Source organism: Mauremys mutica, chromosome 2 (assembly GCF_020497125.1).
Source record: "Mauremys mutica isolate MM-2020 ecotype Southern chromosome 2, ASM2049712v1, whole genome shotgun sequence".
In the NCBI taxonomy this organism is placed as follows: domain Eukaryota; kingdom Metazoa; phylum Chordata; order Testudines; family Geoemydidae; genus Mauremys; species Mauremys mutica.
The window spans coordinates 126,352,729-126,379,002 of NC_059073.1; the positions used below are offsets into that span (position 1 = coordinate 126,352,729).

The 26,274-nt window shown below is 38.8% G+C and overlaps 1 protein-coding gene across 2 annotated transcripts in view; it reads left to right on the forward strand.

The window, feature by feature from the left end:
* DROSHA (drosha ribonuclease III) overlaps positions 1-26,274 on the forward strand; it is a 118,395-nt gene that overhangs the window by 18,167 nt on the left and 73,954 nt on the right. The window contains exons 5-13 of one of the 2 annotated variants that reach the window (XM_045003835.1): positions 542-683; positions 4,070-4,224; positions 7,177-7,257; positions 11,483-11,569; positions 11,686-11,772; positions 17,221-17,292; positions 19,041-19,122; positions 20,427-20,498; positions 24,870-25,039. In XM_045003835.1, the coding sequence (XP_044859770.1) occupies positions 542-683; positions 4,070-4,224; positions 7,177-7,257; positions 11,483-11,569; positions 11,686-11,772; positions 17,221-17,292; positions 19,041-19,122; positions 20,427-20,498; positions 24,870-25,039 (948 nt within the window). Of the gene's footprint in view, positions 1-541; positions 684-4,069; positions 4,225-6,164; positions 6,235-6,389; positions 6,525-7,176; positions 7,258-11,482; positions 11,570-11,685; positions 11,773-17,220; positions 17,293-19,040; positions 19,123-20,426; positions 20,499-24,869; positions 25,040-26,274 lie in introns of those variants that run through there. The other variant, XM_045003836.1, reaches the window with a different exon arrangement.

Here is a 26,274-nt window from a genome sequence, read left to right on the forward strand (position 1 = left end):
AGGGAAGCCACAACCGTGGTCATGTGACCCTCCCCAGCAGTATCTTTCGGCGGCCCAGGACAGCCGGCAGAGAGGTAAATCACTGTTGGGCAGGCAGCGGGACTGGTGAAAACCTGGCTGGTGGCTCCTACTGTGCGCCAGCCTTAGCTGCTAGTCCCTGCTGCAGAAAGCTCTGCAAACTCCCACCTCTGTGCAGCCAGTGGCCTGTGCTCCCCAATGCCATGCTGGAGCCTCCACATTTATTTGACAAATACAATTTGCAGAATTTTAAAATATTGTGCACAGCATTTTTATTATTTTGGAGCATAATTTTTAATTTTTTTGGTGCAGAATGCTCTCAGGAGTAGTCCTCGATGGTCAGCCCAGACTGGGCTGGGCTGCTCACTGTTGTACTGGGGTCTCAGTTGGGGCAAAGGGGCATGGCTTCCACAGCCCACAGTATGGTGTTAACCCTGTCCTGTCCAGTGCGGGGCAGTTATACCCCATCACAGCCTCCTTAAATTTTCTGTTTGTTTTATTTTTGGTTTGTTGTCATTATCAGGGGGACTCCACGGTGGTTGGAACAAGTCGGCTCCGAGATTTGTATGAAAGGTTTGAGGAGGAGTTAGGAAAGCGACAAGCAAAAGCCAAAGCAGCCCGACCACCTTGGGAGCCACCCAAGACCAAACTCGATGAGGATTTAGGTAAATGCCACGTTGGCGAAGACCTGAAACCGAGTAATGAACAGTGACTACATTCTTTATATCAGTTTGTGTGTTCTTTTGTGTGAATATATGCTGGGTGGTGTTTTCAGAAGCGCTCGGCATCAGCCTAACTGTCCTCCCATTGAAATCAGTGGGAGTCTTACCATTGCCTTCGGTGGGAGTGGAATTAGGTCAACACTGGGTGCTTTTGAAAACCGCACCCTTTGTGTATTAGGCGTTATCTTTAAAGTGTCAAATTGCAGGCTATTGTGGCAGCTGAAAATAAGATCATTGCTCAAGTACAATTGAAAGATGATTGAAGAAATGGCATATGGATTTTAAACATATACTGTTTTACCGTGGCTCTCTGTTTAACATGAAGTAAAAAACTTGCTAATTAGCCCATCATTACTCTGCATGAAATATTGTTGGTCACTCCCCAGCTCAGGGCAAAGATTGAATAGAGGAATGCTATAATAAGTCTCAGAATGCTCAGAAGTCAATTTTTGTAAAACACGTTTGCTCTTTGTCTGTCTAGCACCCAAAAACATGTTAAGCCAGTCACAAATCAAATGAGACCTGGTCTCTGCTCTGAAGAGCTCACAGTCTAATTTTAGGAAAGATACAATGTGATGGTCTCTCAAATAGGTAGAAAGGGAAGACAAGGAGAACAATCATAAATTCACATGGTATCTAAGGATGGTTATGATCCTAATCCTACATGATGGTGAGAGTTGCTGCACTCCCATTGTGGATTAGTCTCACACTGCACATCTTGATGGTTTCATTATGTTCAGAAGTACTGGGTTTTGAAATACATTTTAACTTACATAGTGATGGTTCATAGGCTGAGAATTTTGTACTGCAGTATATTTGCTAAAATATGATATGTCATAACTAGAACTTAGATGATAAACAGTAAAGATAAATGAGCCCAAGTACATACTTGTGGTGTTATCCTTTTTGCATTTATTTACTAGGGACCCTGTCTTCCTCCCCTTGCAGTTTTTATATTTACTTCAGTAGGAGCATTGTTGGGCCCTTGCTTATTATTTATTAAACTTCAGTGATTTCCAGTGTCTCGCTCAGTCCTTGGAGTTAATTAGTGACGTTCACCTCTATATCAAGGTAGCTTGAGGTTAAATTTTTTTATTCAAGTTTTATATCTATGATGGGTAAACAACTGAGCTGCTCAAAAGTGAGCCTAGTCATGTATGTATCTTTATTTTTTCATGTTATTTTGCCATAAATATAGCGTAATACAATCAGTGAGATATTAGCAAAGTAAAATGACATCCCAGGGAGACACAGAAATAGATATGGATTTTTAATTTAAAAAATGTATTAACTATTCTAAACATAGTAAATGTACTTTTTGGTCTGTGCCGTTTATATAGAGTGGAGGGCCCATTGAAAAGCCTGCACATCTTTTAGCCCCTGCGGGAGAATAGTTTCATGCCTTCCCTGGGCACCATGGATGGTGCTGTTGGCAGTGAGGAGGGGGACTTGTATGCAGTCAGTTGCCTAGCGGGCACAGAAAGGCTTTCACCACTGTTCCAGTCTGCAGCCTGAATCAGTTAGCCATGCAGACATGGGGGCTTGTATGTTTGCACTCTCTTGTGGTGTCAGCATGAGCCTTTCCCACAGCCTGATTCAAACGTAGGCTTGGCAGGATTCAATTTTTATTCTTTTACTACTTTGATGGCTCGTATTGATGTTTGTATTTAAGCATTTTTTTGAAATTTTATCCATTTAATTTTTTCACACTTGCGCAAAACTATGGGTTTTAAGCATTTAATTTTATTTTTAGTGATTTAAATTTTTACAGTTGTGGAAAATAATGGGAGTTATTTAATGACTGTAGATGTAGAGATTCAAAATGTTAAAGCTTTCTAGCAATCAAAGCACAAATTGTCAATATCACATGTCAAATTATACAAAGTAAATTGCCTTAAATCAAACTCTGATAAGTTCTCATGCAACATTTTTCTTCCCTTGCCTATTGGTAAATTTTGATTATTATAAATAGATTTTTTTTTGTCGATTTGTATGTGCATGGTGAAATCAATATTTACCAACATTTACAGATAAAAGTCCAGTCCTTTAAAGCCTACTTATATGGGGTTTGGCAGGAGGTGTTAAATTTCCACTACAGAAAACGGCTCCTTTCTGCTTCGGTTACTGCATGTAATGTCATTTGGAGGGGGAAACATCTCCTTCAGAGAACCAGAGCAAAAAGAAGGAAAAAATAAGAGTCCTGTAATAGTCCTAGAAATACTGGGATTTCAGAGGAATTAAGTTTAGCTCTCCCTTTAGGCAGGGTTTTTATTTGTTTTTGTTTTTTTAAATGACTAAGGAAATTTCTGATAAACTCCTAAACTATCACCAGCTTGTGAAAAGCTAATCCCACTCCATAAAATGCTAGAGCTCTCCATGGACATCTTGAATTCTGAACTATTGTGTGGCCTTCAATTCGCCAATTTAAACTTACAGGTCCGGGAACATTCCTTTTTTGCATACACCCTTTTCAGGGAGTGGGCGGGGGGGAGAAATTGGTTAATGGTTATCGACAAAAAAATTAAATAATCTTGGTTACAAACACAAATATATGCAGTACTATTACCATAACTAATGTGAACCTGAAACAACTTGAAAAGAAACAAGCTCTGTTTAGTTGACCTTCAGTGTGCATGGTCATGAATATAGATGCAATGTACATGTTTTCGGTCTTTTTTTTTTTTTTAAAGATTTTACTTGTGTGGATTATAAATTCATAGTCCTCTTCCTTGCAGTCCTTTAGCTTCAAACAATTGTGATTGGGAGCATAAAAAGTGCTCTTCTGAATTTACCAAGTTGACCAAGAGAGCATAGAATTGCTCTCTTAGTCAACTGGTCAGATTATTCCACTCGTGTGGGCAAACAAATTCAGTTAATGCAACTTTCAATAATCTTAGTATTTACTGTCACTCTTTAAATTAAAACTTAATTGCTGTCCTAGGATTCATAAGAGCCACTCCGAATGTTATGTTTCAGAGTAGCAGCCGTGTTAGTCTGTATCAGCAAAAAGAACAAGGAGTACTTGTGGCACCTTAGAGACTAACAAATGTATTTGAGGATAAGCTTTTGTGGGCTAAAGCCCACTTCATCCACTGCCTGCATCTGTTGAAGTAAGTGGGCTTTAGCCCACAAAAGCTTATACTCTCATAAATTTGTTAGTCTCTAAGGTGCCACAAGTACTCCTCATTCTTTTTTCTGAATTTATATAAGTCTTTGATAATTTTCAGATTTATATGATGCTTGCTTGGATATTAGAAAATTCCTCGCTGTTTTGGAAAAGAATGAATGAGGGTTCTTTTCAACTAACCTTATTTTTACGTTTGAACCAGAGAGCTCCAGTGAGTCTGACTGTGACTCGGATGACAATAGCAGCTGTTCTAGCAGTTCAGATTCTGAAGTGTTTGACGTTATTGCGGAAATTAAGCGTAAAAAAGCTCACCCTGATCGTCTGCATGAGGAGCTCTGGTACAATGACCCCGGACAGGTATTGTGTGAAGAATATTCACTGTGTATTTTAAAGGTTTGTTCTGGGAGCCATTCAAATCTACAGATCAGAATATACTAGATGACACCTGTTGTCTCCTGTGCAAATTGATTTTTTTTTCATCCTTTCTAGATTATATTTTATTGTTGTTCAGTGCACATTACTTTCAATCTCAGGAGTTCAATTAGAACCCTAGAGATTCTTCACCCTGAATCATATTTGACTGTATTTGTAAACTCTGCATTACTAGCAATGTAATGGTGCTATTCTGTTAGCCTAGCAATAGAGGCACAAAGATAAATGCCGGGATGAGGGAGAGAGAGCTTGTAGAGCTGCTTTACAAATGATTCTCCTAAAAGCTCTTACTGTATAATGATAAATAATGCCTTAAATATGCTGTTAATGCTCCTAATTTCTTGCCTAATGGTTCTGCTGTAATTGCATGCAGATTATAGTCCTCGTTAAATGTAATTGGTGAGCTCATGAAATGTTGTTTGAATATATATGTTACACAGAGATCAGGCGGTTCTTTGCAAATTTGCCATCTCCATCTTTCTTTTTTAACTCTTTTATGGTTCCTTCTAATTCCTTGTCAAGTGGCACCCCCAGTAAACTAGTTTTTCCTGCCTTTTATTTGAGGCATGAAACTAGAAGGCCACAAATTATGATGGCAGAAGATACTGCAATGCACATTGCTGCCGTGAGAATTCAAAGATCTGTTGACACTTCCATTATGAGGTCTCATTTATGCTCCTAGGGTTAAAAAAATAAATAAATAAAACACAACCCAAAATTATAAAACTGTTGAGATATTTAACTGTGAAAATTATGTTGTACGAGTTTTGTTTGAAAAGCTGTGTTTTTCAAACAAATATAATAGAATCCTCAGTATAAAATGTTTGCCAAATAGAGAGAGGTGAAGGGCCATGAAGTGAACAGTATCAGAAATGCATGGTTATTTCCATGAATTTACCTTGAGTTACTTCTTCCTAAGGGACATCTGAAAAAAGTTCCAAAAAAGTCATGATGGCCTTGCCAATGACATACTTTTTATCTCTGAGTTTTATTCGGTACAGAACAATTTTATTTTGAATAGTGTGCTTTCCCATAATTTTGGTCAGTATTCCAAAGTGGTAGGCTTATAAATGCCTTGGGTGGATATCCCAAAATGCTTTACAGACCCTCACTCCCACAAAACAGGAATGAACGTCAAGCAAGTCTTGCCAAAAAAACAAACAAAAAACATCCCAAGCCAAACAAAAAAGCCTGACAGCGTAATTTTTGTGTAAACCACTCTCCTTTCTTGCCTGTCATCTATCCCTAATTCATGTCATGTTGTATCTAACATACATTGCAAGCACCTTTGGGCCTTACTGGTGACCTAGCTTCTATGTAAATCCCCAGGCATGCACTTAAGGTGGTATATTCAAATACTATTTAATAAGAGTAAGTGCCAAGATTTTCAAAAGTGGCTTGTGATTTTGAGACACCTTGGAGGGCCCTGATTTTCATGAAGTGTTGAACTAATTGAGGGTTTATTATATTATTTCTCTCTCTTGTCTCTGATATGTAAGATATACAGGCAAGTGAGAAAATGTGCTTTCAGCTTAGTCTTGACATGAGAATATTTTGCTAATGTTTATTTAGCACACTTGTTCTTGAAGGATTCCAAAGTATGTGTCAAACGGTATAAGAGCAAAATACCACATCACTATGATATTAAGGATGCACAGTTAAACACCCAAAGGTGAGGAAATGCGCACTACATCTTAAGCCCCCTTGCATGTATGTGTTATGACAAAATCTAAGAGGAAAACGATGTCAGCCAAACAGTCAATAGATTAACCTTAAAACTGGGCTGCCTTTTTTTCCCCTCCAGGCCATATGGAGTCCATTCCCACTGTTCATTGTTGGCTCCCTGTCACTGAGACACCCTAGCCTTCTCTCTGTTGGCTGAGGATGTCTCCCCCACCACGGAGCTCTGTTGGGACCTGCAGACTGCTTCTAAAGGTAAGGGGAGTCCCATGGTGGGTTTTTATACACAATTGCAGTTTTTTGAAGTTTTAAAATATATTTATACCTTACAGGGTATAAAATATAATAATTAAAACTTTACAAAACTGTAAAGGGGTGGAAAAAAAAGGGGACTTAATCTACTTCTGTAGGTGGGCTCCGGTCTCCACCGGGGTTCTGTGGTGGGTGTGACGTCACAGCCAGAAAGCATGCTAGGGTGTTGCACTAACCGGAACTGCCAGCCTGCAGTGGGCCCAGACTTCACAGGGCTTGGAGGTAAAAAGAAGGTAAGTTTCAATTTTATATTGTATGTAATGCCCCTCTTGACAGAGTTATTTGGTATATTCATCCCATAATTCAGAAATGGCCATATTTTTTTAAAAAATCTATGTTTCAGGCATCTTTTGAAGTACTCCAGTTATGTCTCTAAAGTACCAAATAAGACCCCAAACCTACAAACGTTTATACTTGCTTAATTTTGCATACATGGGGTGAAATCCTGGCCTCATTGTAGTCAAATTACGTAGGACCATTATTTCGCCAACTAAATTCAGTAGAACTACTTGTGTATAAAATAAAGTCCATGAATATATAAAGTGCAGGGTTATTGGCTGCACATAGCAGATTGTTCTAATAAATAAGAAATGGAAAGGCTATACCTTACATGTGATACTGCAGTGGTGTCATTCTGCTAACGTTGGTGTCCCTTCTTACACTGCACAAAAAACAATAACAGTCTAATGCTGTTGTGCAGTTTCCTTATATCAGTCTGTACAAACAGTTTGCTGCTTAAGTGGATGTTCTAAAACCAATAAATCTTGTAAGTATGACAGGCTCTTTGAAGCATCAGCATTCATGATGTTAAAACCAAAATGCTTTTCCAGACATCGTCTCTTGTCTTTTTTCAATAAAAACAGAATCCTATTTTGTTTTTGACAGATGAATGATGGACCACTGTGCAAATGCAGTGCTAAAGCCAGACGAACAGGAATAAGACACAGCATTTATCCTGGTGAAGAGGTAACGAGTTTCGAATATTGCACTTATAAATGCCATATTGTCAGCAGTAGGCAGGTACTTGTTTTGCTCTGACATAAATTGGAGGAAGTTATTGTTTTAGAGTAGACTATGGTGTCATATTAAATCAGTCAGATTTCTTACCGATTGTGTAATTTCACATTTAGGATGTGCTACCTGTAATGAAACTCCATATAAAAACTAGGGAAAATAGTTGCTGAACCTATGCACTAGCCAATTTCTTCTTAAAGTTTCTGAAACATGCAGCTAAATTAATAACAAAAAAGCATCAACTACCACTGAGTCACAGATATCAAGGAGATGCACAAGTTATGTTTCTGCTGAGTCTTCCTATAGAGGAGGTGTGTAAAGCAGGGGTCCCCAACCCCCGGGCCGCGGACCGGTACCGGGCCACGGCCTGTTAGGAACCAGGCCGCGAACCGACCCCTAGCACATCAAGCGGCGTGTCTCCGGCGGGGCCCCTGAGCCCTGCCCCGCTCAGAGCCGCGTGGTGAGGGGGCGGGGCTGCGAGCTCCGGGCTGAGCTCAGCTGCCTCCGCTCGGCGTGGAGCTCACAGCCCCGCCCCCTCACCACGCGGCTCTGAGCGGGACGGAGCTCAGGCCCCGCCGGAGGCACGCTGCAGCTGTCGGGCGAGGCGCTGAGGCTCCGGGTGAGCGGGGAGCTGGGGGTAAGAGGCTGGGGCCAGCGGGGTTGGCTAAGGGGCAGGGAGTCCTGGGGACAGTCAGGGCACAGAGAGGGGGCGGAGGTTGGGGGGGGCGATCAGGGCAGGGAATGGGGGGGTTGGATTGTGGGTGTTCCGGGAGGGGTCTGTCAGGACTCAGCGGGGGGAAGGGAGATAGGGGTTGGGGCAGTCAGGGGACAGGGAGCAGGGGTGGGGTCCCAGGGTGGTGGGGGTCTCTGGGGGATGGTGAGGGGACAAGAAGCAGGATGGGTCGGGGATTCTGAGGGGGGCGGGCAGTCGGGGGGACAGGAAATGGGTGGGGGTCAGATAGGGGGCAGGGCTCCCACTAATTCTGCATTATGGTCAGTTGTATAATTATTTCATTATATATTACAATAATAATAGAAATAAAAGTACAAAAATAAATGTAATGCGCTTGAATCGTCCCAAAACCATCCCACAGGTCCGCAGAAATTTTTTTTTCTACGAAACCGGTCCCTGGTGCCAAAAAGGTTGGGGACCGCTGGTGTAAAGGGAAAGTGAATAAATTAGTTACTTGCTTGCTGATAGTAGCAAGACATGCAATTGTCTCAACATGGAAACATGTCTCCACTAGAAACTGCTAGATGATTTGTTAAGTTTTGACCCTTTTTTGATTGGAATAAAATTACACAAAAGTGCTACTTTTCTTATGATATAGCAACCTTCCTGTGGAAAAAAATATTGCTGAAGTCTCACTATTTTTATCTGTAGAGGTAACCGACACATCGTGGTTGTATTTTCTTGTTTTCCCTTAAAATACAAAGAGCTTTAGAGCACATCAGTTTTAATAGAAAACTTTTTGTTTTATGAGAACATTAAGAACATTAGAACAGCCATACTCGGTCAGAAGAAAGGTCCATCTAGCCCAGTCTCCTGTTTTCCGACAGTGGCCAATCCCATTTGCCCCAGCGGGAATGAGCAGAACAGGTAATCATCAAGTGATCCATTCCAAGCTTCTAGAAAACAGAGGCTAGGGACACCATCTCTACCCATTCTGGCTAATAGCCATGAATTTATCTAGATATTTTTTGAACCCTGTTATAGTCTTGGCCTTCACAACATCCTCTGGCAAAGAGTTCCACAGACTGACTGTGTTGTGTGGAAAAAATACTCCCTTTTGTTTGTTTTAAACCTGCTGCCTGTTAATTTAATTTGGTGACCCCTAGTTCTTGTGTTACGAGAAGGAGTAAATAACACTTCCTTATTTACTTTCTCTACACCAGTCATGATTTTATAGACCTCAATTATATTCCCCCTTAGTCGTCTCTTTTCCAAGCTGAAAAGTCCCAGTCTTATTAATCTCTCCTCATACAGAAGCCGTTCCATACCCCTAATCATTTTGTTGCCCTTTTCTGAACCATCTCCAATTCCAATATGTCTTTTTTGAAGTGGGGCAACCACATTTGCACACAGTATTCAAGATGTGGGCGTACCATGGATTTATATAGAGGCAACATGATATTTTCTATCTTATTATCTATCCCTTTCCTAATGATTCCCAACATACTGTTCACTTTTTTGACTGCCACTGCACATTGAGCGGATGTTCTCTGTGAAATATCCACAGTGACTCCAAGATCTCTTTCTTGAGTGGTAACAGCTAATTTAGACCCCATCATTATATATGTATAGTTGGGATTATGTTTTTCAATGTGCATTACTTGGCATTTATCAACATTGAATTTCATCTGCCATTTTGTTGCCCAGTCACCCAGTTTTGTGAGGTCCTTTTGGAGCTCTTCTCAGTTTGCCTGGGACTTAACTATCTTGAGTAGTTTTGTATCATCTGCAAATTTTGCCACCTCACTGTTTATCCCTTTTTCCAGATCATTTATGAATATGTTGAATAGGACTGGTCCCAGTACAGACCCCTGAGGGACACCACTATTTACCTCTCTGCATTCTGAAAACTGACCATTTATTCCTACCCTTTGTTTCCTATCTTTTAACCAGTTATCGATCCATGAGAGGATCTTCCCTCTTATCCCATGACAGCTTACTTTGCTTAATGGCCTTTGGTGAGGGACCTTGTCAAAGCCTTTCTGAATATCTATATCCACTGGATCCCCTTAGTCCACATGCTTGTTGACCCCCTCAAAGAATTGTAGTAGATTGGTGAGGCATGATTTCCCTTTACAAAAACCATGTTAACTTTTCCCCAAGAAATTACATTCAAGAATTTGTTGTTGTTTTTTTAATCCTACATTCTTGATTTAAAATGTATCTGTATTGTTCAGCCCCTATTTTATAAACGAATTGGTGATTGAAGAATTCATAAAATTGACCATCTTATTGACCAACTGATCATTCATGAAATTGGTCATTCATGAGGTTCTACTGTTTTTTTTTTATCATTTTCTCTGTGTGACTTTCCAAATAAAAATCAAAATAATTGTTTACCGCTTTTTTTGTCTCCCCCTCTTCCCCCCACCTTTTTTTTTTTTTTTTTTAACTGCAGCTGCTCTCTCTGCTTTGTTGCGTTTCAGGATTCATGAACATTTCTGTTTCATGGATTTATTACCCTGTCTCAGAAAATTACTCCAGACTGAAGCTTGTAATAAACTATTTTAGACATAGATTAATTTCCCTCATCCCCTCACACAACAGTAAATTTTGTTGAAGGAGAAACAATTTTAGTAGGTGAAAATTTTGAAATCTGACTGACTCACTGTGAGGAGGTAGCTGCCCCTAAAGATGAGGATGCTGGGAATTTTGGGGGCTCATAAAAGCCCATTATAGATTCTCTTAATCTGGTGTGAGCCTCAGAGCACTGAGAACCTAGCAGAAAACAGATCCTATAAGGGCTTCCTTTAATCTAGTTGCTGGTGAGTATTTTTACCCACTAACCTGAGAACTTCAGAAGAACCTGAAAATATGAGTCTTGGGAACCTTATATTCCACTGAACCACATGCAGACCTATCTACATTTAGACATAGCCATTTATGTGTTTTTCATAGGAAGACTGTGTGGTCTGCTAGTTAAAGCAGGACACTGGCAGACTTAGGTTCTTTGTCCGTTTCTGATGCTGATTTACTGTGTGATGCTGGACTAATCTGTTTAATGCCTCAGTTTGTCCACTTGTCAAGTGAAGATACCTTCTTACCTTTGTAGTGAATTGAGATTGTCCAATGAAAAATAGAAGTATAATCTTTATAATTTTTTTAATTAATTGCCTAAAATGAAATTATATGAAAAAGAAAAGCATCTGAACACTTAGATGACTGGCTTCTGTATGCAAGTGAGGTGCATAACAATATGGAGAATGTATGAACTGCACTTACATTTTTCTCAGAATAATATCCCTGTATATGTTTCTGAAGTTAAATAAAAAATGTATTATGATATGACTTCCCTTCTCCTCCCAGAATACTTAATTATGGCTACCTGTTTTGTTTATTTTTTTTCTAGTGAACATTTCATGGATGTTAAAAGTGTTTTATTCACTCATTTTATTTAAATTAACCTTGACTCTGCACATAATTTTATGAATCTTTCTCTGAAAGCCTATTAAGCCATGTCGCCCCATGACCAACAATGCTGGAAGACTGTACCACTATCGAATTACAGTGTCACCTCCCACAAACTTCTTAGTAAGTACTTTATAAACAATTCCAGCCAAGTGTCCAGTTCAATTTATTTTAACGTTGACATGTGTTGTGCCACGGCTATCTTAACTTTAACTTGTTTTGTTTTTGGTTTTTTTTAGACAGACAGGCCAACAGTTATAGAATATGATGACCATGAGTATATCTTTGAAGGGTTTTCTATGTTTGCACATGCCCCTCTGACAAATGTAAGTATATTCATTTTATGCATAGTGCTTTTCTAGAAGGCAGGCTATTTCTGTCCTTTTAAATAGCACTTGTATAAATCAGTAGTACATGTGCTTTGAGAGGCTTCTTGTCAATTTCACTTGAAAATGGGAGGGTGACATTTGTGCTAATGAGGCTCAGGTTTTATCCTGACTAATTGGGGTAAGTATTCCTTTCATACTGTGATTGAGGCTGTAGTGTGCAACAGAATAATATTTTTGCATGTGTCAAGATTTGGGAATGAGATAAAATGTGGATAACTTGTTAAAACTGTTAATTGGATTTAAATTGGATGAACTTTTTGAGTTGACAAAGTTAATAGAAAAGGAAAACCAATAATTTTAACCGATAACATGGGAACGGATTAGTTCAGATCACCTAGTTTTAAAAACCTTGACTTCAGTAGAAGTTTACTAAAAATTTCCTGTAGTTTCCAACACCAGTTCCGCTCCCCATCAAATTATTAGTAAAATGATACATTTTATGGTTTGGTGGGGCTATTTAAAATCAGGTATTTTGCAGCTTCAATGGAATCCTACTCTACATCAAAAATGGGTGCCCCTGGTATCCCATCATCCTTTTGTTTCTCAAATTCTAAGTACTTTCATCTGATAGTTAGTTATAGAGTTTAAAGCCAGAAGGGGCCACAAGAACATCTAGTCTGACCTCCTGCATATCACAGGCCACCACCTACACACTACACCCAACTACCAAAATTATGCCCAAGTATTACAGCCCTCAGGAGACTAGACTATTATGTACTACAGGCAGGGAATAGGAGGGACCAACATGCACCAATGCCCAAGCCCCCACAATTGCTGAGAAGTGATTAAGTGAGATATACCCAGATGATCCCAGCAAGTGACCCAGCCCCCACAACTGAGGAAAAGTGGAAATAAACCAAAGATCACTGCCATTCTGATCTGAGTAGAAGTATAGAAACACTTACCAGGAACTGTATGTTTACAAGAATTAATCAAAGGGATACTGTCAACTTAAAAATCACTCCTCTGCTTACAGATTTTATACCTACTATTGTTACAAGAAACATCTATTCTCTCCCCCGCAGAACCTGCATGGTTCTCAGTGAGAGGATTGGGCCCCAAGATTATTCTAATTGAAAGGGATTGAGAAGAATATGTCTTCCTTTTTTCAGTCTGCTCACTTGGTGCTTTTGACAGCTCTGTGTGTGTGTGATCAATTTCACTGTTTCCTCTCTCTAGTCACCTGGTTGGTTGTTTTTCCCTGTTGTTTCACATAGGAACATCGACGAGAGAACCACTTTAAAAAGTAGAAAAATGTGATTGTAAAACAAGTATCATGGAGACTAGAACACAGCTATAGTGTAATAGGAAACACATTTTAACTGATTATTTTAATTTTTTTCAATGTGACTAGATTTCAAGTTGTCAATTTATTCACAACTTGAATTTGTTTGGTCTCATTACGCAAATAAAGGAACATGTTTACGCTGTAGAGTCACACATGAAATAACAGGATATGCCAAACCTGATTAAGAAACAGTGTCTAGCTGACTAGAAAAGTGATGGTGCCTGTGAAAGGGCCCCACTGTTCCTTGACAAAAGTAAATGTGATTGGGGTTTCAGCATTCTCTAAAACCTTTTGCTGTGATGGTTCTCTTAGCTCTGGTCTACAAATTTATGTCGGTGTAACTACGTCCACACCCCTGAGCGACTCAGGGCACAGCTACACTACAAAATTAAGTCTACCTAACTTACATTGCTTATGCGTGTCTACACTTTGCTCCTTGTATCAGCAGTGCACATCCTCACCAGGAATGCTTGCACCGATTGAACTGTCAGTGTGGGGTATTGTGGGATGGCTTCTGAAAGCCTGCAACTGTTGATGTAAGAAACGTAGTGTCTACACACTGACACTGTGTCAGCCTAACTACCTTGACCTAAACTGTATATCTCTCATGGAGGTGGAGTTAATAAGTCAGTGTAGCGGGCGAGTTACATCAGTGGAAGAGAAGTTTTAGTGTAGACATTTACAGAGTTAGGTCTACATAAGCTGCCTTGCATCAACCTATCTCTGTAGTGTAGACCAGGGCACAGTTATAACAACCTAATCTCTGGTTTAGACAGTGCTGTGTGTTGACGAGAGGGCTTCTCCTGTTGACATTGCTACTGCCCTCAGAGAAGTGGAGTACCTCCGCCAATGGGAGAAGCTCTCCTGTTGGTCTAGATAGCGCCACTGCAGCACTGTAAGTGTAGACAAGCCCTTAGTGTTCAAAGGCAATTTTGTCACCCAGTCCCTCCATTTTCACTTTTGGGGACATAGAGCAGAAAGAAACACTTAAGCTTTTTCATTTGGGAAGATACTATACTAAGGATAAAGGAACCACCTTTTCTTTAGAATACAAATTCACTCTAAGTCAAGCATGAGTTGGAGAATTACAGACAAAATGTGTTACAGAAAATTCTTCCACAAGAGGCAAAGAGAATTCACACTGCCCTGTATGAGCTGATACCTGAAGATACTCAACCTACTTCTAGTGTGGAACTTGTGTGTTTTGGGCACAAAACTACTGGGGCCTTGTTTGCAGTTTTCTTCCTGTACATTTTTTGCTAACTATATGAAAATGGTCAGCAGCAAGTGATAATTCTAACAGATTGCTCTTTACTGCAGACATATCGTCATAAAGCAATACCATGCAGTCTTTTCTGATATCAACAGGATACTAGATAGGCAAGGCCTTCACAAGGAGAATGCTCTTGCTGCACTGTAAGGCTTTTGACAGCAATTATGGGGGAATTGCCATTTCAGAGGCATTTCAGGATATGCTTGATAAATAGCAGATGGCTAAGTGTAGCATCCACATGGTTCTTTGCAAGAATGGAGATAATATAACAAAATATTTTAATGAGACAAATTTGTATAGCTGAGGAGGCTTCACTTGCACCCTGCAGCTCTGTAACAAAGCTGCGTTATTAGCCAAGCTGGACAAATATTAGATAAAATGATATGTCAAATCATAGATGTTCAATGAATAATGCATCATTTGTGTGAAGTTAGTCAACCAGCTTTATAACAGCATTATTCTTTGAATACATTATTCAACAAATAGCATTCTTCCGGCTTTTTTAAGTGCAGCTGTGCATGGGAAACTTGTTCCTAGTTATTTGGAAGTTGGTCACCTGTTTTAAGAATCCCCTTTCTGCTCTCTTTACTCTGCACAGAAGACAAATGGAAATAGTCCTGGCTGTTAAGCAGCTGATCCAGAAAGTCCTGACTTGGTCATCTTTAGACATCTGTTGGAAAATAGGCTCTCACAATATTTTAAAGCACTGTTGAAATAAATATGACTGCTTATTTTTTCCCCAAATGTTGAGTAACATATCTTAATATCCAGATTCTTAATTTCTATTGAAAGGTATCCAGTATCAAATACATTTGAAGAAAGGGATTTGTCATATTCTTAATTTAATATTGGTAATCTATAGGGGATTTTGTTTCTGAATAAACAAGTTCATAATGGGGGGAATATCTACAAAGATGGTTGCATCTGGAATCTTCCTAGTAACAACTATACTTGATAGATGTAGCCTAAAGATTAACATTAGTGAGAGATGTGTATTTTGGGTGGGGAGGAAGGGAGTGTAAGCCCAGGGCCACGGTGCTGCAAGCAGATGCAGGCAGACAGGAACTTGTACCTGTGAATTGAATTCAGCATGCCTCTTTGCAGGTACAGAGATCCATTGCAGGATTGGGGCCTTAAATTGCTTCAGATTCATGAATTGTTGATCATTACGAGGTGATCTCTTATATTTGCAGGGATAGTGAAAGTTTCAGCCATGTTGACTTAAAAATGACAAGAATTTAAGTTCTCTCATGGCTCACTGGATTAAAAAGACATGCAATTGTGTGTGTACTGGATTGCCTGCTTGCTTTTTACACCAAAACCTTTAGAATCCAAACTGTAAAGCTAAATTTTAAGATCAGTGAAAATGACACTACTAATCATTGAAAGTGTAATTTAAATATTCTTTTAATATTTCAGTGCTGCACTTGAGTGGAGTCTTAGTAGTGAGTGTTACAAACCTAAAAAGAAATTGTCAAAGTATTTTTCACAATTGAAGTTAAAACTGGCTGTTCAAAAGCCCCTTGAAAGCACAAAACTGCAATCCTGTCCATCCTCCTCCCCCGCCAATTTTGTATTATACAGGAGTCCTAGTTTGTTGTACAATTCTTGTGATTACTGGGGTGTGATAGGGTTCTTTTTTACTGAGGGGAAGGAAAATAAACCTTTAAAGGGATGCCATCGCCTTGAAGACTACGTTTCCATATGAAAATTCATCCCAACACTCTCCTCTCCCCCCAAAAAAGTCTCTAACTATAACTGATGGAGATTACAGGAAAAAAAAAGTTTTCTCTCTCTTCAGTGTGTTTACTTCATGTGTTTGACAGCACTTTGTATACAGTCAGTTGCATTTCCTGTCTTATATGCTAGCATTATGACATGTCTCATGCCCTGATCTGAGAGCGCTAGTGTATTTACTAGTAACAACTACAGTAAAGCTGAAACTGAAGAGGCTGCAGTCAAAAATGAAGGTGAAGGAGAAATGGAGAGTTTGGCCCAAGCATGTGTGGTAGTTATTTTGAGCCTGCCTACTGTCCTTTCCTGTAAACACCCTCATCATAATAAGCAGTAGCAGCAGCAGAATAGAAAAAGTTCTGTAATATTTTGATAGGGATATTGGAAAAATATTTGCAAGGGGTATTCTAGTAAATTACAATTTTTTGAAATTGATCAATTTAAAAAAAAAAAAATCAGGTTGACATTGTCCCTCTAAAAGAAGCAGGGTGGTGGGAGGCAGTCTATGGACTTTGCAAGCTTATGTACTAAAAATTGATTAAATATTTGGCTTACCAGATGGTATAGTTCCCCCCTATATGTATTTTTAGCTCTATTTTGTGTAAACCTATAAATCTGTACTGCAAGTCCCCGTGTCATGCTCCCATTACATAAAGATGTGTTAAAACAATGTGGCTAATAGGATTAGTAGTGGGCTAAAAACACTTTGCTTCGAGGTCACTAGACCAGTCTGGCACCCTCTACCATGCACAATAAATTCATCTATAAATACAATATTTTCAAAATGGGAGAAGAGAGATCTGTTAGTTAATTTTGCTTTTGCTGAAAAAAAACCCATAATTTCCAGTAGATGGCATTGTTTGACCAATGATTCCTGTCAGTCCTATGTTATTTCACAAGCGGAGTTATTATAGTCATCTATTTCTCTCTCTCCCTCCTGCCCCAAACTTTATGTGAACTCACTGAGGCAACAGTTTTACTACGTGTCCTTTTCATCAGATGGAAATTCTTAGGAAACATAATTGTATGAGTGATGCAGTCAGCATCATATGTCCTTTCAAACTGAACCTCTCTTCTGTTTTCCTTCCAGATTCCTCTGTGTAAAGTAATCAGATTTAACATTGACTATACAATTCATTTCATTGAAGAGATGATGCCTGAGGTAAGGGCGATAATTCGTCAAGAGATCAGTTTAGGTTATGAATTGTTGATATGTTTAAAGGATTAACTCTGTAGTATTTAGCCTCATGCACCCTCTGAATGTATAGCTGAATGGAAACCTATGATTTCTACATAAAGCTTTAAGCACATATCTAGGACCCTATATATTGAAAATAAAATTAACAATACTCAGCTTTAGCCATACCTCTTTGAACTTTTCAAAGATCTGTACAAATATATTTCAGACAATATGCCTATGAAATAAGGTAAGTATCTGTGCCTACTTTACAAATGGGGAAACTGATGCATAATAAGGTGGTGGTTTGCCATGCAAATCGGTGGTGGAACTAAGGGCTTGTCTACACTGGCACGTTAGAGTGCTGCAACACCCCCCTGAGCGCAGCAAGTTTCAGCGCTGTAAAGCGCCAGTGTAGACAGTGCCCCAGCGCTGGGAGCCACGCTCCTCGTGGAGGTGGGTTTTTTAGAGCGCTGGGAGAGCTCTCTCCCAAACCTCTGCTGCGACCACACAAGCCACGTTAAAGCACTGCCGCAGGAGCGCTTTAACGTTGCCAGTGTAGACTAGCCCTAAGACTGGTATTTGACTTTTTTGACTCCCAGCCCTGAGGTCTGGTCACTAGAACAGGGCTGTCTTTTAATCTAAACTAATGCCAAAAAAAAAAAATCCCTATAAATACAAACAAAGCAATTCCAGTTTATAATGTGGTGGTTTGTATTAAGACAGTCTTTGATAAAGCAAAATTTGTGGAGTAAATTGCTGCAATGGAATGCCATGTCTAGGTGTGGATTTACCCTGCATACTAACTACTAAGATAGGATCAATGTTTAGTTTAATCCCATATATTTACATATTTTTTCTTAGTTACCTTTCCTTTTTCTGTCACTCAGCAGTAGATTTATCTAAATATATGCAAGAGGCCGAAAATCCAAAACATGATTAATGTGGATCTCAGTGTGATTAACTTCCTGATACTGAATCTACTGTGCTGTCTCCAAATCTTGATTTAAAGTAATAAAAGGACAGCAACCAAAAGAGGCAACTTGTCTTTGTGGAGTCCTAGTCAATTGCCTATGCCTACAGCACTGCTTGCAAACCCTGTTTAACAAGGCAGCCTTGCCAAAGAGATTTTGTTGGGTTTGGAATTTTTGGTTGGCTTCATAAGCATACAATTTATATTCACTTGAGCTGTTATTTTATATAATTTATATTGACTCGACATAGTGTTTTTAAGACAGAGTGAAAGACAGCTGAAAACTAATGGCTTCTTTCCCAGTTGAGCTGAGGAATTTCTCTGCTCTTAAAATCATAATCCTCAATTTGTGATGTATTTATTTGTTGCTTAGGGTGTGCTGGTGATATCACAAATGATGATTTATAAGCTTTTTAGCAAGAAGATGCAGGAGTGGGGAATTATGACAGACGTGTTTGTAATAAATATATCATCTCTTTAACTTATTCGGGTGAAAGGCTTTTGGTGCATAGTAAATTATCTTGCAGTCCTGAGCTCATAGTATCTGTCTTCAGTGTGGATTTGGGCCTTTAATAAAGAACCCTTAATATGCATTAACATGCTTTCAGAAGAGGCCTCAAATGCTAAGTGATGCTTAAATGAATAACAGACAGTCATATGCCTAAAGATTTACTAATCATTGAGCAGTATCATCTCCAAATTGTATTATTTATGTGTTGAAATATTTGAATAATGATATTCTGGCCTTTTTCTTTTCCAGAATTTTTGTGTGAGAGGACTTGAATTATTCTCTTTGTATCTATTCAGAGATATTTTGGAACTCTATGACTGGAATCTTATAGGTAACTGTACAGTTAAAAATATACACACACAGAAATATTAAATGTTATTTACGAATTCAGTAATTATGCCTAGGTTTTAAAACATGCTTTGGTTTAAAAAGGAGAACTTGAAATAAAAAAATTGAATTGAATGTTTTCAATTTTTAATAGTATGGATAAGTTTCCGGTTTTCTTTTACCAAGAACAAACAGTTTATAAGGGTCCGTTATAGTGGGTGTATAGAAACTAACAGTGCTCAGAGTTGTCATCCAGGTCTCTTGGATAAGACATTTAACACTTCCTTAATTATTCCTACATGATTTTTGTTTTAAACAAGCTGTTAATTATTTTATTGCACAATAATGTGTTTGTGAGGCTTTGTTGTCAGGGTGTCAAAAAGAATGCTGTCTTTGCCCTGACAAGCTCACAGACTAAAAGCATTTGTCCTGTAGTACAATGAAACTACAAAATAGTGTCACCTAGACAGCCACATAGTATTCCTATGCTTACTGAGCTGTCATTTTATAGCTGAAAATCTTACCAGGATAGGTGGAAAAATACATACATTTTAAGATTGTGACACAACAAAATTTCAGAGTTAAACTTTTGCTAAGTTTAAAACAAGAGAAATTTCAGAAGAACTTCACTTTAAAATATGTAAATTTCTTTTGGTGCTTGGGTTTTCCTATGAAGATTTATTTAATACTTACTGTAACGCAGAGATGCATATAAGTTTAATATTTTGTGTATGCTTCCTTTGGTTAGTTATTGAATATATTGCATGATCTGGTTTTTGGATTAAGTATTACTGGCTTTGATTGTACTCTCCTTTACTTTTTAAAATTGTAAGTCACACACCATTTTGGGCTTTCCTTTTCACATGAAGCCTTAACTAATATCATTGGAAAGGAGAAAGAAACAATAACATAGAAAATTTTTTTCCCTTAGTATGTAGAAAGATAAGTACTATTATTGGAACGAACTAATTGGAATGAACAATACAAAATCAAAACAAAAGCAAATTCTTTATTCCTGTGTTCTTACAGAACATTTTTTTTTAATGCATTGATTATATAAGCAGAATTTTTTCTTCCTGCCTACATGGACATTTCTGTTATATAGTGGACCAAAGAGTACATTATCTCTATTTCCCCTTTTACCGTGCTATGTTTTGATAATTTAGATATTCTGGGTGAAATTGTGGCCCTGTTGAACTCAATAGCAAAGCTTCCATTGATTTCAGTAGAGCCAGGACTTTACCCTTTGTTTCTGCAAATATGTTTTCATAGACTTAATTCTTTTTTTTGTTAATTTTCTTATTTAAGGTCCTTCATTTGAAAACAATTCTTGTTGTCCAAGATTTCATTTCATGCCACGGTTTGTGAGGTTTCTTCCGGGTAAGTTTATATCATGTGGTTGGATGAAAATTAGACTTCCAAACTCCTATGCATCTCTTCAAACAAGGAAGAACCATTTATATGGGCCTCATAGCTATTTCTTCACGTGGACTGAAGGTTCAGGCAGAATCACTGCTTTGGTTTGCACTTGGTCCACAACGTGAAAATTTTATTTGCAGTCAAAAGAGCTAGAGACTTGATTTTTTTTTTTTTAATGGAAGCTGGGATTCTGGAGCATTAAGATGTGACTCACCAGAGGAAAAAAAACAACACCAGTCTGACCTGGTTTAATCCAACCCTTAAGCCAAGGAACAGTCTTTGGTTCAGAAAGGACTGTGTCTATTCTTATATGAAAAGCCTACTTAGGGGTTTCCCACACCCACAGTATCTGGGGGAAGATCCGCAATTGGTATACATTTTCATAACTTCAGTGGAGCTACGAAAATACATACCAGTTGGAGATCTACTTCTGGTTCTTCCAGGAGAATCATTTCCACAGAAATATTCTTGATATGAGAGCTGTCCTCTATTTATTTTGGCTGTTCAGAGACCTAATATCACGTAAAGTTGGCTTTACCTCCTAAACAAGGGTTACTGGTAGCTATGTGGAGGAGGAGAGGGGTATAGACCACAGGGACAGTACTTCTCTATCCTTTAGGAAAAGGTGTTCACATACATTTAACCACTGATCCTTCAAATGACAAAAGTTTAATTGATCCTTAGTGGTGCAAAGACAACTGGTTTCTTCTCCTCCTGGAGATAATAGTTACCCGATCCTATAAAGTTACAGCCTGGTCATGGCTGGGTCACTCAGAACCAGGAAACTTCTTTCCATCCCAACCTGGCATTTATTTCAGAATGACTCATGACATGGAAGAGGTACTTAAGTGTCTCAAGCTCTCCAACTTCACCGAAGGAGTCTACAAGAACATATACCATTCAAGCGGAAAAGCTTTTCATTCTAGTGTGAATAGGTCCTGATGGATCCTTTTGCTTGCCTCATTCAAAAACTTCTGCTTTCCTTTCTATTTTTTGCCTCAGCCTTGGATACAGACATCAGCACTCAGTTTATTTGCTATTTCGGGTTTCTGTGACCTTGTAGAAAGTAACCTCCTCTCCTGTTCTTCCCCCAGAGTACAGGACTAAGGGCCATCTTGCATTTAGTATGTCTCTCTAGATTGCTTCTGGTGTCACATAATTACTAATATTGTCCCCAAAAAAATCTCCATTTGAAGCACTTCTCACAGTCACTGACACTTCTAGCAGAAGGGTTTATTTTTAGCAGCAGTGATTTCAGCTTGCTGAACAAGTGTGCTTCAGGGCTTTAGTGACTGATCCACCTTACTGTAAGTACCATGGGATAAAGTAGAATGGCTTTTGGTCTTATTATTATTATTCCAGATAATAATCTCTAAGAATGTACCTCCAGCTTTTTGACTAAGGGTGCAGATGTGGCATGAAACAATCTGTCTTGAGGAGAATCATGTCTAAGACCCTGTCTACACTGAGATTTGAACCATATTTGAAATTGTAAACGTAGTTGTAGCTAAACCAGCTTCAAACATGGTTTGGCTTGCCTCTGCAGTCAGGATATTAAAAGCTGTCTGACTGCATCTATCACTGCTGCTCCTTAGCAGGCCTGCATCTTAAAATTGTATTCAGTCAGACGCAAATGTTTGGTGGCAATTTGCAAAATTGGCCACATGTGGCTCTGGGTCATCACTTGATCTCAGTACAAAATGAAAATAGATTTGACCTATGTGAGGTGTAACCTATTTCTAGGTTAGAAGTTGTCTAGTTCTACTCTGCTAGGTTTGGTTGGTTGGTTGTTTTTGAGGTGCATCTCTTAACTGGTATTTCCACATTGTGAGGCATCTTATCCCTTTCTGATTGTGAGTTTATATTATTATTTTTTCTGAGAGACATACCTGGAGCTTCTTAATCTCTACAGAATGGGAATCCATCATCCTGAATATATTTGCTGAATATTATTTATCTATAGTTCTTCTTTGAAGATATTGGTGCAATAGAGCCCCACACATTCATTCACTGCCTTCTTAGCAATATAGAAATGAGTTGTTTGATTTCTCTTCCCCCCATTTTCTTGTCTTATGTCTTTCAAACAGAGCTAAAGAGATACAGTTTCTAACTTTCACAATATCTGCATGAGATGGCTGAGATGGCAGGCATTGTGTGGCTCAGAACATTGAGCTAATCAAATCATATTTGCTCAGTGCCATAGGCCTCGGAGATGAAGAGCGGTAATCTACTGTACCTAATTTTTCAGAATATCAGGGAAACACACATTACGGAGTAGTTAATTTTCTTTGGGATCCGTGGTGAGCGGAGTGGGAGTCCACAAACATGCATTATTTTGACAATGAACACTGGAAAAGCCTAAAAGAGGCCAGATTTCAGAACTGGGTCCAGTACCATCATCTTTGGCTTAGGGTACGTCCAGACTACCCGCTGAATCGGCGGGTAGCGATCGATTTTGCGGGGATCGATATATTGCGTCTCATCTAGACGCGCTATATCGATCCCCGAACGCGCTCCCGTCGACTCCGGAACTCCACCGGAGCGAGTGGCGGTAGCGGAGTCGACGGGGGAGCTGCGGACGTCGATCCCGAGCGGTGAGGACGGGAGGTAAGTCGGGATAAGATACTTCAGCTACGGTATTCCCGTAGCTGAAGTTGCATATCTTACCTCGACACTGCCCCCCAGTGTGGCCCAGGCCTTAGACCACAGCATGGATTCTCTTCTTGTGACTTCATTAGCCCCATATTTGTTCAAGTAAGCAATTTGGTGTACATACCCTAGATGCTGCAGCTCAGGGACTATCTCTTCCCAAATTAAATAAATTAGTTGTTGCCAGGTGAGGTCAGCCTTTATAAAGGGAATATTTTCAAATTAAGAAGTTGTTTTTGCATTTTAGGGTGCCAGTGTAGCTCATTCTATCTGCTTCTGTAGCTCTAAAGAGTAGTTTGTCATTACAAAGGGAGTTTGGGTATGTTTCTCAGCTGTAGGTTTTATATTGGAATTTAGAACAAGGTTAATTCTACTGAAGAAAGTCTTCTAGAAGATTGCTAGTGTAGGTCATGTTCCTGACCTTCCACAATCCTAGTATTTTCTTTACTCCATCAATCTAACCCTGTTGGAATTGGAGAATCACTTGCCTACTTCTTTATATTCGTTGGAGGTTGAAACTTTACCACCCTGACCTGATGATTCAGGAAGACTTTCCATATGATTCTCAGACTATTACTACAGTCTTTGTGCTATAGCATTTTCATCATAATATTTTTAGACCTTTGTTTTTGCTCATCTCCTTGCACAAGACCCTTTGAATGTTTCAGATAGCATACTATGATTTGACCAGAACAGGCCAGTTTATGGAAGAGAAGTGGACTGAAAATTTCTGCTTCTTTGTAATGATGAATCCTTTCACTTAATGATGTCGCCATATTTACAGATTAAACTCTTTTTTTGTTTAAGGAAAGTATTTGAGAGTCTCGTATCTGAAGGAATCTTAGTAGCATGCCTCATCTTCTATCCAAACATTTCCTCCACAAACAAGTTTACATGTAGAATTTGAGTGGTGGATAGCTCCTCAGTAAAATGCCTGACAGGACCATTATGAATTAATCTCTACTTTTGTGGTCTTCACGGTCATGAATGACTGCTTAGTCCAAGTCAGGGTGCTTTTTATACTTTCTCTTGTCACAAAACGCAGTCTTGGCAATGTGCATTTCTTCACATCTCAGAAGTAGTTAGTAGTTTTCACATGTACTTGGTTCATCCAGAGACAGTAGCTCAGCATGAGCCCAGGCTACTCTTTAGTCTTCGTTACTGCAGGTGCAGCCCATAAACACTGAATATTAGTCCGTAATGCCAGGATAACTTAGTGCACGCATCCATAAACGTCCCATAAAATTCTTGAATGTTCCTCCAGAAAGCCACATAATGTCTAAACAGTTTAAAACTATTGTTGTAAAAGGAAATGATAAAATGTAAAAAGGCAGAATGTAACTGGACTATATAACTTATGGTTCTGCATGCAGATTTTAAAGCTATTCGGCCAACTAAGTTAACTTGAGGCTTTCAAAAAAATTTATGCTATTATTCTTTCTACCATTAATGTTATTGTTTCTAGTTGAGCAAATTGAGGTGCTTATGCATGTGCATTATTCATCAATAAAATGTTTGTGTTCCTATTAGTTAATTGAGCAGTTTGTGCTTTATTTAACCCATCTGAACATTTTACTACTTCTATATTATTTTCCTTTAATAACGCTTTGAAGGGAGGGACAAATTTAATAATTTTTATTAAATAAATTTTAATAAAAATAATATTTTTAATCTGTTTTTAAGATGGAGGGAAAGAAGTGCTGTCAATGCATCAGATCCTACTCTACTTGTTACGATGCAACAAACCTTTAGTCCCGGAGGAGGAGATTGCCAATATGCTTCAGTGGGAAGAGCTGGAATGGCAGAAATATGCAGAAGAATGCAAAGGAATGATAGTTACCAGTCCTGGCATGGTACTGCAAACATTTTTGATTTATAAATAAGTCATGCATGCACTGTGATTATGGTTCAATGAGTTTGGTACAGGCTAAATTGGAAAGAGAGAAGGAATCCAGAGGGATGAACAAGAATCCTTTGATCTCAGTGCTGTTGGAGTAACCGTATTGAAAGTACACTGAATGTAAGAGAATTGGGGATGCAAAATATTATAGCTATATGGGAGTGAATTCACTTGATCCAGTGCCTGGATGAAGTTCACACTTGCTGCCCTATTCTTTGGCAGGCTTGGTGATGTGCAAGAGCAGGTTTACAGACTAGCAACATATCAATGTATACATTGAAATTGCAATGTTTCAAGTATGTGCAACCCTAATTTGGTCTTCTTGTGCATATGTATTATGATAACCTTTAACTACATGATTACATACTATTTATCCAGCGCACCCCTGCTTCATTCTGAGTTGGGTAGTTATTCAGTAATTCCTTTTATCTTCCTTAATCAATGTGTGGCCTTATTTAATGTACACCAATCAACTCTGCACTGAATACAGAGTTGTTAATTTTCTTATTGAGTGCTTCACTGACAGTAATGACTTTATTTTCAGAACAGCTTTGTGATATTAGGTGGTGTTATCATCCCTATTTCACACGTGGAGATCTGAGGCAAGGAGATTGCAATGCCAAAATTATCAGGTGTCTACGAATTTTGAGTGTCCAGCTTGAAACACATATGGCCTAGTATTTTCAGAGTACTCAGTTGTTTTATATCACTTTATACATTGAAAGCAAAGTTTTAATCAACTTCAGTTGCTGGTGTGAATGCTCATTCCTTCTGAAAATTTGACCCCACGTGTGTCAGTTGGCACCCAGAAAATGAAGAACACACAGTTAATGGCACCTTTGAAAAGTTGGTTTAAATAACCGGCTCAACATCACATAGGACTCAGTGGCAGAGACAGGATTAGAGTCTGATTATCTAGGATGGCATTCAGCTTCTTTAATCACAAAACCACTCTTTTTCTTATAGAAATGCTCTGCCTCATTTTTAAATTCCTTTCGTCTTTTTCATATCCTCATCTAAACTATTATGTATATAAGCCTTACAAAACTTTCTTCACCTGTTTGCATGAGTGGAGTAATTTTAAAGATTAAATTTTTTGATGGGCAAGTAAAATATTTCATTTTCCATTATCACGTGAAAAGGATAGCTGATAAACATTTATTTTCCCCTGTACTGGTAAAATCTACA